Source organism: Crocodylus siamensis, chromosome 15, assembly GCF_052110815.1.
Source record: "Crocodylus siamensis isolate JL-2025a chromosome 15, ASM5211081v1, whole genome shotgun sequence".
In the NCBI taxonomy this organism is placed as follows: Eukaryota; Metazoa; Chordata; order Crocodylia; family Crocodylidae; genus Crocodylus; species Crocodylus siamensis.
This window is the reverse complement of record NC_143409.1, coordinates 17,305,787-17,321,831: the sequence shown is the minus strand read 5'-3', so window position 1 is coordinate 17,321,831 and position 16,045 is coordinate 17,305,787. Positions and strand designations below refer to the sequence as shown.

Below are 16,045 nucleotides of genomic sequence, written 5' to 3'. Positions count from 1 at the left end.
ATGCTTTGCCCCAAAGTTTGGTGTCATCAGCGAACTTGGCCAGTCCACTCCTGACTCCAATGTCCACATCATTAATGAAGATGTTGAACAGGATGGGTCCAAGGACAGAGCCTTGAGGGACCCCACTGGTCACAGGGCACCACGATGAGTGACTGCCATCGATTACAACCCTTTGGGTCCGACCACGGAGCCAGTTTCCCAGCCAGCGGATTGTGGTGGAGCCAAGGCCACAACTGGCCAGTTTGGCCAAGAGGTGATCGTGGGATACCAGATCAAAGGCTTTTTTGAAGTCAAGATATATGACATCAATCTCTTCTCCCTTGTCCAGGTGATAGGTCATCTGGTCATAGAAGGAAATGAGATTGGTCAAACAAGACCTACCCGCAACAAACCCGTGCTGGCTATCCCTTAGGATGTTAGCCTGGGCCAGTCCCTCAAGGATGGCCTCCTTAATAAACTTTTCTAAGATCTTCCCCAGGATAGAAGTCAGGCTAATGGGCCTGTAGTTAGCCGGATCCACTCTCCTCCCTTTCTTGAAGATCGGCAGCACATTGGCCTTCTTCCAGTCTTTGGGCACTACACCAGAGCGCCAGGAGTTTTCAAAGATCCGTGCCAGGGGCTGGGCTATGACGCTCGCCAGCTCCTTGAGTACCCTGGGGTGCAGATTGTCAGGGCCGGCTGACTTGAAGGTATCCAGCTTCTCAAGGTGTTCCTTCACGAGGTCAGCATTTATGGAGGGTAGGGGATCACCCGGATCTCCCTGTCCCACAGCAGGCATGGGCGTCCCATGGGACTGATGAAAGACTGACGCAAAGTACCTATTTAATAGGTTGGCTTTTTCCTGGGCATCAGTTGTCAGTTGCCCCATCTGGTTTAGCAGGGGTCCAACATTGCCCTTGCTTTTCCTCCGGCTCCCCACATATCTGAAAAAGGACTTTTTGTTGTCCTTGATGCTTGAAGCTAGTTGGAGTTCAGTTGCAGCCTTGGCTTTCCTGGTTTGCTCCCTGCAGGACCGGACCAGCGCAGAATAATCTTGAAGCAGAGGTTATCTTTTGTTCTGTGGAATAGCTCTTCAGCTCCCATCGTGACATGCTTCTTTGGAAGATGTGAGTATCTGGGTCTAAGCTCACCAGAGAACTCTTCCCCCTACCCTCTTGACAGCTGTATCTTACAAGTGGTATAACACATTGAAGCTTTCTCACCAAAGCTGTAACTTTGTTAACTTTAATAACCAGGACTATAACAAAGGTGAATTTGTCTCCCACAATATTCTCAGATGGTCAGTTCCTGGCTAGTATTCTCATTTTTTTCCATCTTTTAAATATTAGAATGAATTGCTTTATTAAGAAAAACAGAAAGTGCTTAGTGATGCTTCCAGTCACTGAACTAACATTCAAATCTTTTGTGCCCTTCTGTAAAGGTCATGTGTTTTGCTTCATGTTGGTAAAGGCCTAATGTCCAGGGGGCGTCTACATGTTCATTAATGTGCAGTAGTTACTAAGCACTTAATTTAGCATTTGCCTAATGAAGTACTAAGTACATGCACAGTAACTAGAGTTACTGTGCAGTAGCGCTGGTGAACCAATGGCAAGTCTTCTTAGTGAGACTACTGCACAGTAGCCTAATAATACTGCCCAGTAGCATATTAGCACTGTCTGTGCTTTGAGGTACTACTGTGCCTTAATCCTCTAATGTAGACGCACTTAAGGAGTCTCAAAAACCTGCAGTTGTCACTGACTTGATTTGGAATTACAAGAGCTCAGCACCTTTCCAGACTTGACCCTTACTGGATTTCTCTGTTAGCTACCTCTTCAGTGCATGGAAATAAAATAGGCACTTATCTTTGGCTGGAAATTAAGATATTGGCGAGAAACCCAACTAAAAGTTAACTCTTTTTGATTTGTGTTATTTATTTATTTTAAATAAAACATGTTCTCTGTGGAATTGGTTCTTACCTATTTCTAGTGGTGCTGGTTTACAAACAGCATTTTGCCTCCTTTTTCTTTAATGACTTAAAGTGTATTCAACTCACTTAGCTTTCCATTTTGTGACCATGCTGGAATTATTTTTTAGAGGAGTTCTTTTTATTGAAATTTCTCTCCAACCATGTAAAGTTCATCCATTAGGAGAGCAGAAGCATTTGGGAGCTGTGGTGCGATCAATATGAGTTTTATACCTGAGTTTACAGAGAGTTTTTCAAGGAAGCTTTTGCTAAAGGGACAACTGCGTAGTTTGTTTCATGATACTGGCCATGGCTATGAGACGCTGATTGCACAGGTGTTACTATGCAGTCATTTAGTACTTGCATCCAGCAGTACTAAATGACTGTACAGTAACTGGAGTTACAGTGCAGTAGTATCCCCAAACGGCTTTTTGGTGATGCTGACTGTGCTGTACCTTGTTGCTACTGTGCAGTAGTGTTGCATCACATTTTGTGCCATGTGACACTACTGTACAGGAGCAACAATCTACTGCACAGTAGTAACAAGCTACTGTGCAGTCAACATCTCATGTAGATGCAGCCACTATGAGCTACTTTTGTGTCTATAAAGATGTCAGCAGAAAAAGAAAATACCCCAGACCTATGGTTGCTGAAGGAATGTAACAATTTAGACTATGGTAACATTGCAAAAATAAAGGTATGTGCTTAAATTGGATGGGCTAACCTGATTTAGCTAACTTCTGTTAAACTAACAACAGAATAGATAGTCTCAGCCTTAAGTTTCTGAAGTTCATCTCTTTACATGATTTGAGTATAGACAGTACGGTAATTAAAAGTTGTATTATAAAATACGATAAGGGATATGTTATGGCAACCTTTCCTGCTTAGATTACCATCAATACTCAACTTCCAGCAGTATCACCATAGTTTTAAACTAGCCTTTCTAAAGTCTAATTTTCAGTGCCACATTGAAGACTACATTTAGCTTAATTTCAGCTTTCATTACTCCTGTAGAGTTTCTGAGAGTTCATTACTCCTGTAGCATTTCATTACTCCTGTAGGGTTTCTGAGAGTAATTTAAAGTAAATTAACAAATTATGTGGTTAGTTAATAGGATTCCCTATTAACGCTGTGACGCTTCGGTCCCTGATTCAATTCATCAGAGATTCAGCCTGATTTGATGGCTGAATCTCTGAATCCGAATTGAATTAGGAGACCCTTTAATCTCTCTGAATCGAATTGGAACCCTCCAAACTGATTTAGAGAGATTCAGAAATGTTTGGAGATTCAGACATAGACACAGCTTTAAATGTTTTTTCTACATACCTCGAGGTACCAGGTGGCTTGTGAATGCTGTGATACTGGGGCAGATGGAGTGTCCCACAGGAGTGCAGGGGGGTCCTCAGCATGCTCGGCAGCAGACCTGGAAGTAGACCAGAAGCACTTCCAGTCCGCTTCTGGGTTCACTGCTGAGCATGCGGGGCACCCCCCTGTGCTCCTGTGGGATGCTCCATCCACCCCAGCACTGCAGTATTTACAAGCTGTGCTTGGTACCTCAAGGCATGTAGAAAAAACATTTAAAGCTGTGTCTGTGGCCGAATCGCTGATTCTCCGAATCAGCATTGACTCTTCAGATTTGCGTTCAGCCAAATTGAATCAGGACAGTGATCTGAATCAACTAATTGAATCACTGTCCCCGATTTTGGGCCAAATCCAAATTGCATACAGCCTGTTTCACACACCCCTGCTATCCAGTATTGTGACTAGGTTGCAGCAACTGGGACAGGTGCCCCAGGCAATGACTTGAGGTGGAGGGAGGAGAAAAAAATGCTGTCACTGCAGCTACCCAATCACACTATCAGCATAGTAGTAACCGGAAAACACAGCTGCAAGCATGTATTGCAGCTGCTCCGAGCACCCAGCTGCATTGTTGCACTTCTGTTCCTGTTCAGTATTTTTCCATATTGTGACTGCATTGTGTTCAGTGCTGTTCAACCAATGACAAATTTTGTCCATGGTATCCTGTTTTTTCAGTCAACTGTTGCAAAAGTCATTCTGTATGTAGGAGGAATTCTTCCTGGTCAATATATTTTGTAAAACTGTGTCTTGGACTTGGGTTTCTAGTAGCACTTTCTCAAAACCTTGTGAGGAACACCTTACAAGGCCAATCTAGTACATGGGGTTACAAAACAAGCTTCTTATCCAAACTGATTCATAGTGCATTAGATGTTGACATTCAAATTTTTCATTTCAAACCAAGTCATGAGTGCTGAAGAAATAACTTACATGAACAATAGTAATAAGCTGATGGAGAATAGGTTTAGGTTAGAGATCAGAAGGCAATATTTTACAGTTGGGGTGGCCAAAATCTGGAACCAACTTCCCAGGGAAGTGGTCCTCACCCCTACCTTGGGCAAATTCAAGAGGAGGTTGAATGATCACCTGTCTGGGGTCTTGTGAACCCAGCATTCATTCCTGCCTGTGGCAGGGGGTCAGGCTAGATGATCTGCTCAGGACCTTTCTGACCCTATCTGTTATGAAACTATTAATTCAGTTGCCTATTATGAGTGTGGCTTTTTTTTTTTCTTATAATGTGCATTACTCATCAGTATGCTCTTTCCTATGACTAAAGAGACCTTGTTTCCCCTAGCGCCCCGTGGTATAACAAGGAGTAATGGCCACAAGTTGTTGGAGAGTAGGTATAGATTAGACATCCGTAAGAACTACTTCACAGTTAGGGCGGCTAGGATCTGGAACCAACTTCCAAGGGAAGTGGTGCTGGCTCCTACCCTGGGGGTCTTTAAGAGGAGGCTTGATGCCTACCTGGCTGGAGTCATTTGACCCCAGTTTTTTCTCCTGCCCAGGCAGGGGGTCAGACCTGAATATCTATAAGGTCCCTTCCGACCCAACTTCTATGATTCTATGACTAGATCTTTTTCTTCTGTCATAATTGAATCAAAAGGGCACGCACCTACACTCTTATTAATGACACAGAGGAAATATTTGACAGGGGCAAACAAATTCTTCTAACCTTGTTAAAGGCCAACTTCACCAGTACTCTAACCACTAAAAATATAGGAAATAAGGAAGCTATCAAATGTATCAGTATGTGACACAATATATCTTGCCAGCATTAATTATGTTTCTTGAAAAATACCTCTCTCATACAAGTATAACCATCTCAGGCATTCCAGTACATGCATTTAATGTTCCTTTCAGTGCTGGATCCATACTGTACTCTACAGTGCCCAGTTTTACTTTCTTTACAATCTTCCTCTAGAGGTTTGGACAACATAGGACAATCTGTTTGCTACAGGTGACCAAGTACCAAGCTGCTTGTGCCATCTTTTGGAAATGATGGCCTGATTCACCCAGTTCCCAAGGAAGGCAAGATAGCAATGGAAAAGTTTCCATCATTCCCTGTTCCAGGAATAACACATTCCTTATGCAGTGCCATATTAACAAAACTACTAGCCTTACTCTGTCTTAACACAGAAAATATGCAGACTTTAGTTACCTTCTCCAAGAAGGTCAGATGGGCTAGGAACAGGCATTCAAAAAGCCTGAGACTGAATTGATTCAGTCTTTGCAGGTTAGACTAACCTGGCTAGTCTAAACTGGTTTGTAACCGCATAGACATCCCAGAAATGCAGGCACATACTTGCAGTGGCTCAGGCTAGAAGCAGGGGGGCGCTAGAGCAGCCCTCCCTTCCCTTCGACAGTGCTGAGCTGAGGGGAGCGTGGGCAGGCCCCAGCAGGATGCTCTGATTAGGGAGGGGTTCCCCTCCCTCCCCCCAGCAGCCTAGCAGGCAGTTGATAACAGTGTTTATCACCCCTAACTCAGTGTTTATCAGCCCATTAAGAAAACAAAGAAAACAAAAGCTTCGTGGCTACCTGTTAATTTGCTCCAAAAAGCCCTAAGTGGACACAGTCTTGTCTGCCTTTGTCCAGTTTCCCACAGCACAGATGGTAACCAGCATGTGGTATGATAGCCAGTGCTGAGGGGTGTTGGTGTAAGGCAGAGTGGGGAGGGAGGAATCGCTGCTCAGCGGGGAATGGGGAGAGGAGGAGGAGGAGCGGGGGGCCGGGGCTGCTGGAGCTGCAACCTGGGGAGCAGAGGGATGGGGCCAGCCCTGCTGTAGAATAGAGAGCCCCACCCAACCCAGAGAGAATACTGGGATGCTGGGGAAGTCTGGTTTAACTTAAACCAGGAAAGGGTCTGGGACAGATGTTGCATAAACTGGTTTGACCCAAATCAGTTAAGTCTGATACTACATTCAACCAGGTTTATCTCCAATTTGTTTCAGCCATTTTCAACCTGTTTTATGTGCATTTAGCATCTGTTTTGTTACAGGTTTAAACCAGTTTTTGATCATTTAAGCTGGTTAATGTGTAATGTCTGTCCCAAGCCATGATGGAGAAGGCTGTTGATGTAGATGTCTGTTGACTGTGGTAACTTTAAAAAATAAAGGAATACAAACTTTTCTGGGATTTGAATAGTGAGACTGATTATATCAATTTCCAAATGGTACAAGTGGATTTTCTTTCATGTGGAGTGCCCTTCCCATTCTGTAAATGTCTGTATTGACATCTTCAGTTTGTTCCACTGAATCTATTGCTTGACATGTAATATTGAGTTAGGTTATGTATTATATATAGTATTAACATTTCATCTAGTACAGTGATCGGGAACCTTTATGCAGTGGCAAGCCGGAATGACCTGGCTCAGGTCCAAGGTGGGCTCTTCCCATTGTCACTGCTGCTGCTGCTTCTCCCCGCTGCCTAGCTGTGGCACAGGTGAAGCTCTTCACTGCTGGCTAGTGTGACACAGTGCAGGTGAAGTCTCGTACTTCCAAAGCCCCCCCAGCACTCAGCTGCAGTGTAGGCAATGCCCTTTGCTGCCAAATGCCATTGAAGACTTTTGGGCCCACTGGCCAGATCCAATGGCTCTGTGGGCTGGATCTACCCCATGAGCCACAAGTTGGTGACCCTGTCCCAATACAAAAGAATGATATTATCAGCCTGATGTTCTTGTATCCAGAAAGTGCTGAGAATCATTGTGCATGTGTATATATGTGTATATACACACACAGTATGAAGTTGTTGATGTTGTTGCACATATGCTCACAAAATTTTTACGCATGCTACAACATCTTGCCGTGCATAATTGGTAAAAGTCATATTCTGGCTTATTTGAAAATGAAAAGATGTTAGAGTTGAGGAAGTACATCTTTTTTTTTTTTAGTTATTGAGTCAAAGACCCTGCAGGGAGACAAGGGAGAACACAGCTTTAATGCCCCTGGAACATTTATCATAGAAAACACAACTGTTGAATTTCAGAAGCCTACAGATAGAGAAATCCTAAAGATCCAAGGTCCTTTGGGAGCAGATTTCATTATCAAGGTAGGATGTATGTGTTTATGCTCTTTGAACCAAGGTATTTGAAGTTCATTTGTATGAAAAAGCAAGGAAAGTGAAAGTGTACAACCATGGTCAGAGTGACTCTAAATTTTCTTGTTCTTTACATGTATGCTATGCTGGACCACAGTGCAGCAGCACTGAACTACAACCTTAATCCTTCAATCAGATTTACATGGCTAGACTGCTGCGCCCATATCCACTGATTTAAGGGGAGATATTCAGATTCAGACCATATTCAGATTTGAATAAGTTGTGGAGAAGGGTGAGGGTTTCACATACAGTTCACACAAAGGAAGATGCAGCAACTTGCGTGCCGGTCAGTTTAGGAACCGTGTCCATCCGTAGGATCTCCACTGTGATTTACTTCTTATGGCATTTGCTCTTCTGGGGAAGTTAGCAAACTGTTTAAGTTGGATATGTTCATATTGAGAGAGAGGGCTGAACAATATATAGCGGTAGAAGAAAAGCAAGATAGAGATGAACCAGAAAAGGGAGGCCAGTTGCATCCAATTCTTTACCTTCTACCCATTCCAGAATCTGCTTTTGTAAGAGAGGACATCACTAAGGAACACACATCTGTTTTCATTTTAAGTTTATTTGTGAATAAATTTAATGTTCACTTGGAACTGATATACTTTATACAATTGCATTTCAAAGCCATGTTACTGTCCAGGTTCCCTTAAGAGATTGGTGAACCTGAACACATTTCCAGTGAGCCTGGCATTAGGTTTCAGGTTTCGCAAACTGACATGAAACAGCTCTGTCCCCACTGTGCAAAGAGATGGAATTTTCTATCGGAGGATTTTAGGATATTCAGAGGTACAAAATCAGGAGTGAAGGCAGTATTTTTAAAGTGTGTTGCTGAAATTCCCCCCACCCCACAGCCTGATGAAATGCTGTACAGACAGTTGTGTATGGATTTGTAGCATGGGTGGAGAGCAGGTAGGAAGCCCTGTTTGAAGCTTCTGTTCAAGTAATGGAGCATGAGGATGGTGATACATGTACGTGCATATTTGCACATACACTGCTGCCCATTCTTTTTTGACTTTTTTCAAACGGGCATTTTCAAAAGGGCATTCTCATTTCCTCTTTTTGTTACAGACTGACTTCAGTGACTAATTTTGAAACTGGAAGTTATTAGCATTTTAAAACACTTTTTTTCTGTGGTTGTTTGAATTTAACAGTTGTTCAATTTTAGTTAATTTACAAGGCAAAATATCCTACCTATTAAATTATTCCATACTGGAAAAGGGTTTTTTTGTCTTTTTTCTAAATTATTTTCTGTCACTACAGCTTCACATTCCTTCTGTATAAGTTGTCATTGACTAATTCGTTTTTGGATATTTCCTCTAACATTTTGAACAATAGAATGAAGGAACAAAATGTCTTTCTGATTTTAAATGGACAGCTCATTTGGAGGAGATGTCAAAAACCATGTGTATATAAGATGTAACTCCCAGAAGGGAAGCAACATTCTTGGGTTTTAATAATTTTCATGTATGGCTTCCCATTATTCTTACTGTTATTACTATGATTTTTCATACAGGAGTCAAAATGGGATATGGGCTTCTGACATAAAACCAAACAGATTACTTTTAATTACCCACCAACATAAGAATTTTAAGAAGATTCTCCCCAGTGAGGATCCACAATCAAACAAATGCTTAACATGAAAGGTGTGTCTTGCCCCATGTTCTGAAGATCATAAACTCTGCTCTTACTGGACCATCAAATGAGAGCCAGTTCTACAGAGAAGGTCCTTTCACTGAAGTTGCCCTGCTTTCACTCTTTGATAGCAGGAAGAAGTTGCAGTTTGTTTTTAGAATATCATATTTTCAGATAGGATTGTTGTTCACAGAGCTTTTACCCTTGGGGACAAAGCCTGACTTCTCCTGATGGTTCACTCTTCTTGTGAAGATCCAGACAGTCTGTGGGTGTCATCACTGCTTATAAATGTACTTAGCCCTTCTAATGAAATTTTGGAGAATTACTTAGGAAAGCTCAAACAAGACACTTCTTTAGGTGGCTAACCTCCCATAGATTTCTGTAGGAGTTAGGTGCCTAAAAACCTTTCTGGATCTGTCCCTTAGGAGCTAAAATACAGAACTGGAGCCTGGCCTGCTTTAAGTTATGAATATCTTATATTTATAGACCAGCTTGCATCCCTGCAATACCCTAGTACATTACAAACTATAAATAGAAATCCCTTCACCTACTGGTGAGCTAAAGAGGGGTGATTATCTCATGGTGCATAGCATCACTGCAAAATAGATTAGAAGGCGAAGTCCAAAATAAACCTATTTAATTAAACTGCAGAGGTAATTTAGATAACTAGCCAAACTGAAAGTTGATCAGAAGTGTGTGGCTAAACACCCTTACTCTGGTGCAAAGTGCCTGGAATTTTTAAATGCCCCAAAATGGCCCAGATTTTTATTTCAAATTCTATTTAAAGGATAATGCCCTAATAGTCTGTAGAATAGTGATATACCGTTGGTTCAGTATTAATTCAATGGGAAGGTTGCCACCTACTGAATCACCTGAATCATTCCAGCAGCACTTTTGGTTCCTGTAGTGGGTCCATCAAAAGTCCTGACCCTGCCTGATCCTCCTTAGTTATTGGCCTGCCCTGGCACAGGCTGACTTTTTGCATCCTATATGCATACTTTTATGTGTCTAAACAAATCAGTAACTTGCTTCATACAACTTTCCACAAAAAACAACAATCTGATGTAGCTGCGCTTGGTTGATTGTCCTTTGCTTTGCATGTTGTAGACGTGCACACTTACTAATATGCATTATTTTATGCCTCGAGTACTGTGCACAAACCTAAGTTGATCAATGGCTGCCTGAAGAGGAATCTGAATACTGGGTTCACATTCTAGTTCCATACACCTCCTACTGAATTGTGAAAATGTAGCCCCCAGTGTAGTATGACAGCAGGACACATTCAGGATCTTTGGCTGTCAAGGAGGAAGAAAATCATACCAGAGGGATTTCTCAGCATTTCATTTAGTAGCATGAGAATAATTGGAAAAAGGCAATGTACAAATGTTTGATTAGTGAAAAACTCTGTTTAACTGTGTTGTGCCAGATTTCTGTGTGGTTTTCTGCCTATTGCCATATTGCTGTCTACACTGATATCATACATTAATTACGGTATGAAATGACATAAGTAGTGGTGTACAGCATATAACCCTGTTTAATCGAAATCTTTTTAGACCAGGTATACTACCCCCAAAGACAGTGTGGTTCAATTCTTTTTCTATCAACCCATAAGTCATCAGTGGAGACAGACAGAGTTCTTCCCCTGCACTGTGACATGCGGAGGAGGTAAGTAATGGAGTGTTTACAGCTGTAGATTATAAAGGGGTGATTTACAACATTCATCTTTTTTTAATTATTTAAATATGTTTATGCTGCATTGCACACAGTTTCTTGTTCAGATGAATAACTGAGTAGAAGGTAGCATATATGTATGTAGTTAATGTGAGCATGATTGTTTTCTGTTTCACGTCTTGGCGTATTATCAAAAGTCAGCACAAATAAGAAGTGTTTTTATGAGAGAGAGAGAGTAAAAAAAACCCCACCCAACCTCAGAAGAGTTCTGAAGGTGTGGAATGAATGAGTGAAAAAGAATGAATTTCAGTAAGAGTACAAGATGAACAACGATCACATACGAAGATAGGGATTATCCAGGAGACAAAAGTGAGGGAGGAACCATTTCTGGCCATAGCATTAAAAGTGAGCAGGAGGACTTCAGAACACTACACAGTGATAGGAAGTCAATGGAGATTCCCTTTGGATCAAGGAATGGGAAACACAGGAAGTCACAAAGAAGTTCCTTGTGACAAACCCCAGTCACCAGCTTACTGGCTTTGAATTAACATGGCGAGAGTGGTCTCTGTTAAACAGGTTCAGGACAGGCCAAGGCCCCTGCGCAGCCAGCCTCCACCGCTGGGGCCTCAGTGCTAACCAACTATACTCTTGTGGAGAGACACCAACACTGTTACACATTATTGAGGAGTGTCTCCTCTACAGACTAAGAGGCAGATTAATAGCTTTGAACTCAGTTAACGAGGAGTCTATCGCTTGGCTCCGCAGATTTGCATTTGCTAAATAAATAAATAAATAATAAATGGAGCAAAGAAGAGAGACAAGATATGTGAACAGTAAAAGAAAAAATAGACTTTGTGCTTTGTATCAGACCAAGTGGAATGGCCACAGATGACTGTGCATGTAAAACTGTAGAAATAGAGCTAGTAAGTAAGCATATGGGCCAGATTTTCTTGTATCCAAAAAATAGACACATGTAGATGATAAAGTTTAGAAAGTGAGTAACATTTTAAAACAAATGTGCATGGTCAAAGGTAACATGAGGAAGTAATGCACCTTACAAACTATGTAAGATATGTGGAGAGCTCAAGCTTTTATGAACTCAAGTTCACATCCTCAGATACTGTGAGAGGACAGAATAGAATGTGCATAAAGGGGGAGTGACTTGAATATAAAAGGTGGAAAAGTGGTGGGAGAGGAAGGGGAGTAGAGGGGAGGTGGATGGTATTTGGAGAGGCATACAATCAAAGAACCCATAGGAACAAAGAGGTAACAAAAGCTAACCCAGGTAATGCGATAAGAAACTGTAGTCCATGTTTAAACCATGCTTAACACAGTCCCGTTTGTGGATTGCATCAGAGTACCTGGGAAAGAGCATCATTTGTGCTGAAAGGTAAAAGCTGAGTCAGGATACAAAGAGGAATGGTGCAAGAGGAGTGGCACAGTGTTTAAGGTCCTCTTGTAAATGTTTTGCTTGACTGCAGTTGTACTTATTTTGTCCTTGTTTCTCTACTCTGCTTTTGACAGTGACACCTATTGTGAACTTCTGTACTCATTTGCCCCTGGTGAAAGTTAGCAGGAAGTCAACTCATACTTCCACTTGTGGCTTAGTCTCCAAAGATTACAAATCCAGGGGATTAGGTGTAATGCAGCTCATCTCCTCCAGTCCTTCAACTATGTCTCATGCAAACATGATGGTTGGTAGAGCAATAGGCACAGGAGGTGGCCTAGCCACCAGTTTTACACTGGTGTAGATTCATCTAACAAAGAAATTTGCTAGGGGCTGTCTAATTTCTATTACATATTCATTCTCTTTAGTCATGAAGACTATGCAAAGCAAAGTGGTCTATATAATTAGCCAGCTATTGCAGGTCCCATTAAAGTGTGATTTGTCAAAGAGTTTTAAGAAAGTAAGAAAGCACTGTCATATTTTAAGGCCAAGTGAACAGGCTTTCCTCCACTCCATCTCAAAGCAACCATTCTTTTCTTTGTGCCTTACTTCCCCTCAGGTAAAATGCAGATAGTATCTACACAGGATTGTCATTCATGCGTCTAATTCCTCTAACCACTGTATGAGGCATTATTTTTCACTGCAATTCTAATTCTCTCATTATACCATCACGTAGAATTAAAAGCCAAGCAGTTTTGTCTTCCTGACCTCCCAGATGAAGCAACATTAATTATTGTACTGTTACTATGAGCTCTGCAAACAGAACACTGGAAGACTCAGTGAGCACCTCTTTCTTCAGGGTGGTTGGTTCAAATCCAGTGTCAGATAATATGGTCTGAAAATTATTGCTGTCTGGTGGCTGCTTGTTCTTTTTAAACTTAGCTGGTGGGTTCAATTTGCTCCTTTAAAGATGGCTGTCCATATTATGAGATTGACTTCTTTATCGTTAGATCTTTGTGCTCTTGAAGGTAGTCCTGAGAGAGCCCGGGAACTGAATTATCATGAAGACTAAATTATTCTCCTCTCCAAGCAAGTAGCAGTGTTGAGGATGGTGCATTATTAGGGCAAGTAGGAAAGTTTGTATTTCTGCTTTCCAAATTTAAACGTATTATAGGGGATTTGGTCTGCAGGGTGTCTGGCGTCTTTTATCATTACTAAAATAACTCAGATGTTTTAAAAAGGAAAAGTTCCACATAACAAAAAAATTGGAATTAGCCACACCATTGTTTCTCAGCAGGATCATTTCACATTCAGTCCTGTAATCTCTGCGTATGGGTCAGAGGTGTGTCTCGGAGTGTCTCAAAAATCAAATTAAAATATCTAAGAACATTTTAAAAATGTACATTAGTTTTGTTTGCAACTAGCATTTCTTCTAGGTCATCTCATTCCTCACAAGAATTAGTCTGTGCATGCTTCAAGCACTGGAATAGCTTAGACTTCCTTTATGGTTATCACCCTCATGCATGATTTGGTCATTTTGGAGTGATGGTGCTAGCTGTCATAGTCCAAGAATTATGCAAGAGGCAATCATTGTTGTAGGTAATAATTTTAATTGGACCAACTTCATGATTAGGATTGTGTCCCATTTATAAAAGAGAAGCCACTGATATATGGTACCATAGAATTTTTAGTGGGCACTGGCACTAATGTTTTTAGTTTATTCACTCCATTTGGATTTTCATTCTTGTGGTTTCAGCCAGGTTTTTGTAGCACTTACCACAACACCCTTCTTTTCTCCTCAATTTGTGCAAGTCAGTGCTTGTGAATAAACCTTTTTATAGCCAGGAAAACAGCCTAGTAGCGAACAAAATTCAAATCTCTTCTGTAAGAGATTCTGCACGCACATTTGTATCAAGCAGTTGCTTCAGGTTTTCTTTTGTTGGCCCTTTAGCCAGCAGTGCCTTTGAAACTGCAGCTTGGTTTTTGACAGCTTAAGTTTACAGTATCTTTGATCTCATCTGCTATTCCTATGGCTTTCTCTTTTCTGCATGCCTCATCACATAATACAGATGTTACTAACATGCCCAGTAAACCATTCTGTTCAGGTTTTATAAATTATAGACAGACAAAAGAGCTACCCGGTTAAGGATCCCAAATAATGACAGATGAGCCAACTGCAACCAATTAAGAATGTGTGTGCAGAGCACCTTCATAAAATACTGGTGAAACAATGGGTCAGACTCTCAATTACAGTTAAAAAATTAAGCTTCCTTCACATTATTGAGAGTGTGCTGATTTACACCAGCTGAAGATGTGGTCCTATGTCCCGGTACAGTGTTACCTAATTAAAAACAAATGTAACAAAAAAATAGTTGCAGATGAGTTCAAAGGAAGGTATGGTATTTGCAAAAGGAAATCTGCTAGAATTTACTGTTTCCCCTGTCCAGCTTAGCTTATTTATCTTTTGTTTCCACTTTAGGTTATCAGCTTAACTCAGCTGAATGTGTGGACATTCGTTTGAAGCGTGTTGTTCCCGATCACTACTGTCACTACTATCCAGAAAATAAGAAACCAAAGCCTAAACTAAAGGAATGCAACATGGATCCCTGTCCTTCTAGGTTTGTGTGACAAATATTGAAGAAAATAGTTTCTTTGATTAATAAGGGATGAGACAACATATTTATTTGACTTCCCGCTTCTTTCATCTATAGAATTGCATAGTCTTAAACAGCTATGACATTATGGAAGGCTGGCATTTGTCACCAATATAATCAGACACATAGCACCTCCTCATACTTGTGTAAGAGAAAGAAACTTTGCTGAATAATGTTAAAAAAATCCATTTTTCTTTGTTCTTGGCTTGATTATATATTAGATTTTTTTGCTGAGCAATGTGGCACTAGTGCATGTATTTTGTGCACTTATATAGAAGGACAGGGCATGTCCTGCTTTTGGATTTACTGATAGTGTGATTTGGGTTTTCTCATTAAAGACAGGAGGTAGCTTTGTTTCTCACTAAGCATAGGGCTCTAGCACATTGTTTATCCTATTTTATATATCTAGTTGCTATAAAAATCTCATTCATTATTTGCACTCAGCAGTGGTCACGCAATGAAAGTTTTGTGATTCTTTGTAAGCTACAAGATAGGCAGAGAAAATAAAAAAGTAAAAAGGTACTTGTGGTGTAAATGCTATAGAATATTATTGCCAAATCATAAAGGCAACAGTACAGTATACATAAATTGTATTGAATTGCACACTGGTATTTAAAACTAACTTTTTGGATTGTCTGGTGAGGTTTCCTGGCTATACTAAAGTATCTTAAAATAACATCATGGTATCAAGTCCCAGAACCTCCCATTAATGTGCCAGCTGCCTGAGCTAGAGTTATATACATGAAAAAAGGAAACGCTCTCAATAGATTTCATTTCCTAAAGCTAAACTGTCTATTTCCTTTACTCCCCACTGAACATAAATATGAGTATTGACATCTGCTAAATATAGGTGCACAGAGTTTAAAGTTCTTGCTAAAGAGCAAATCACTAAGCAGAATGGGCAGACCGATACAATATACCTGAAATATCAGTAAAGTGAAGAACGATACCTAATTGGTGTAGTAGCAATACAGATAGAAAAGTAGACATTATGGCTCCCTTCATGAATAGAGGATAAGCAGAAATTCTGTAAGAACAATGTTATACTCCATTTCTCCTTACTGGCCTGAGGAATAGACTTTACCTTAGCTTTGGGACTAAGCCTGCTAGTGTTGAACAACTACTACTGTTCACGTAAGCAACAGTTGAGAGTGCTAACCCATCCTAGACTGAATCCTGGCAATGTATTTTTAAGCCATATGCCCCTTCCACCCATTCCTTCATTAAAGATCTCTGTTTGTGTCCCTTTTCTTGTTAAGAAATGACTGCAAGTTCCTGGGAAAATGGCACAACCCCATAGGAGTC

At 40.9% G+C, this 16,045-nt stretch overlaps 1 protein-coding gene across 7 annotated transcripts in view; it reads left to right on the top strand.

Moving 5' to 3' along the window:
• Positions 1–16,045, top strand: part of ADAMTSL3 (ADAMTS like 3) — a 369,750-nt gene that overhangs the window by 257,356 nt on the left and 96,349 nt on the right. For all 7 annotated transcript variants that reach the window (XR_016439382.1, XM_090029326.1, XM_090029327.1 and 4 more), the window contains 3 exons: positions 7,188–7,345; positions 10,582–10,693; positions 14,566–14,704. Coding sequence is in view for 6 of the 7 variants with exons in the window: in XM_090029326.1 (XP_089885452.1) it covers positions 7,188–7,345; positions 10,582–10,693; positions 14,566–14,704 (409 nt within the window). In the remaining variant the exon portion in view is untranslated. The remainder of the gene's footprint in view (positions 1–7,187; positions 7,346–10,581; positions 10,694–14,565; positions 14,705–16,045) is intronic.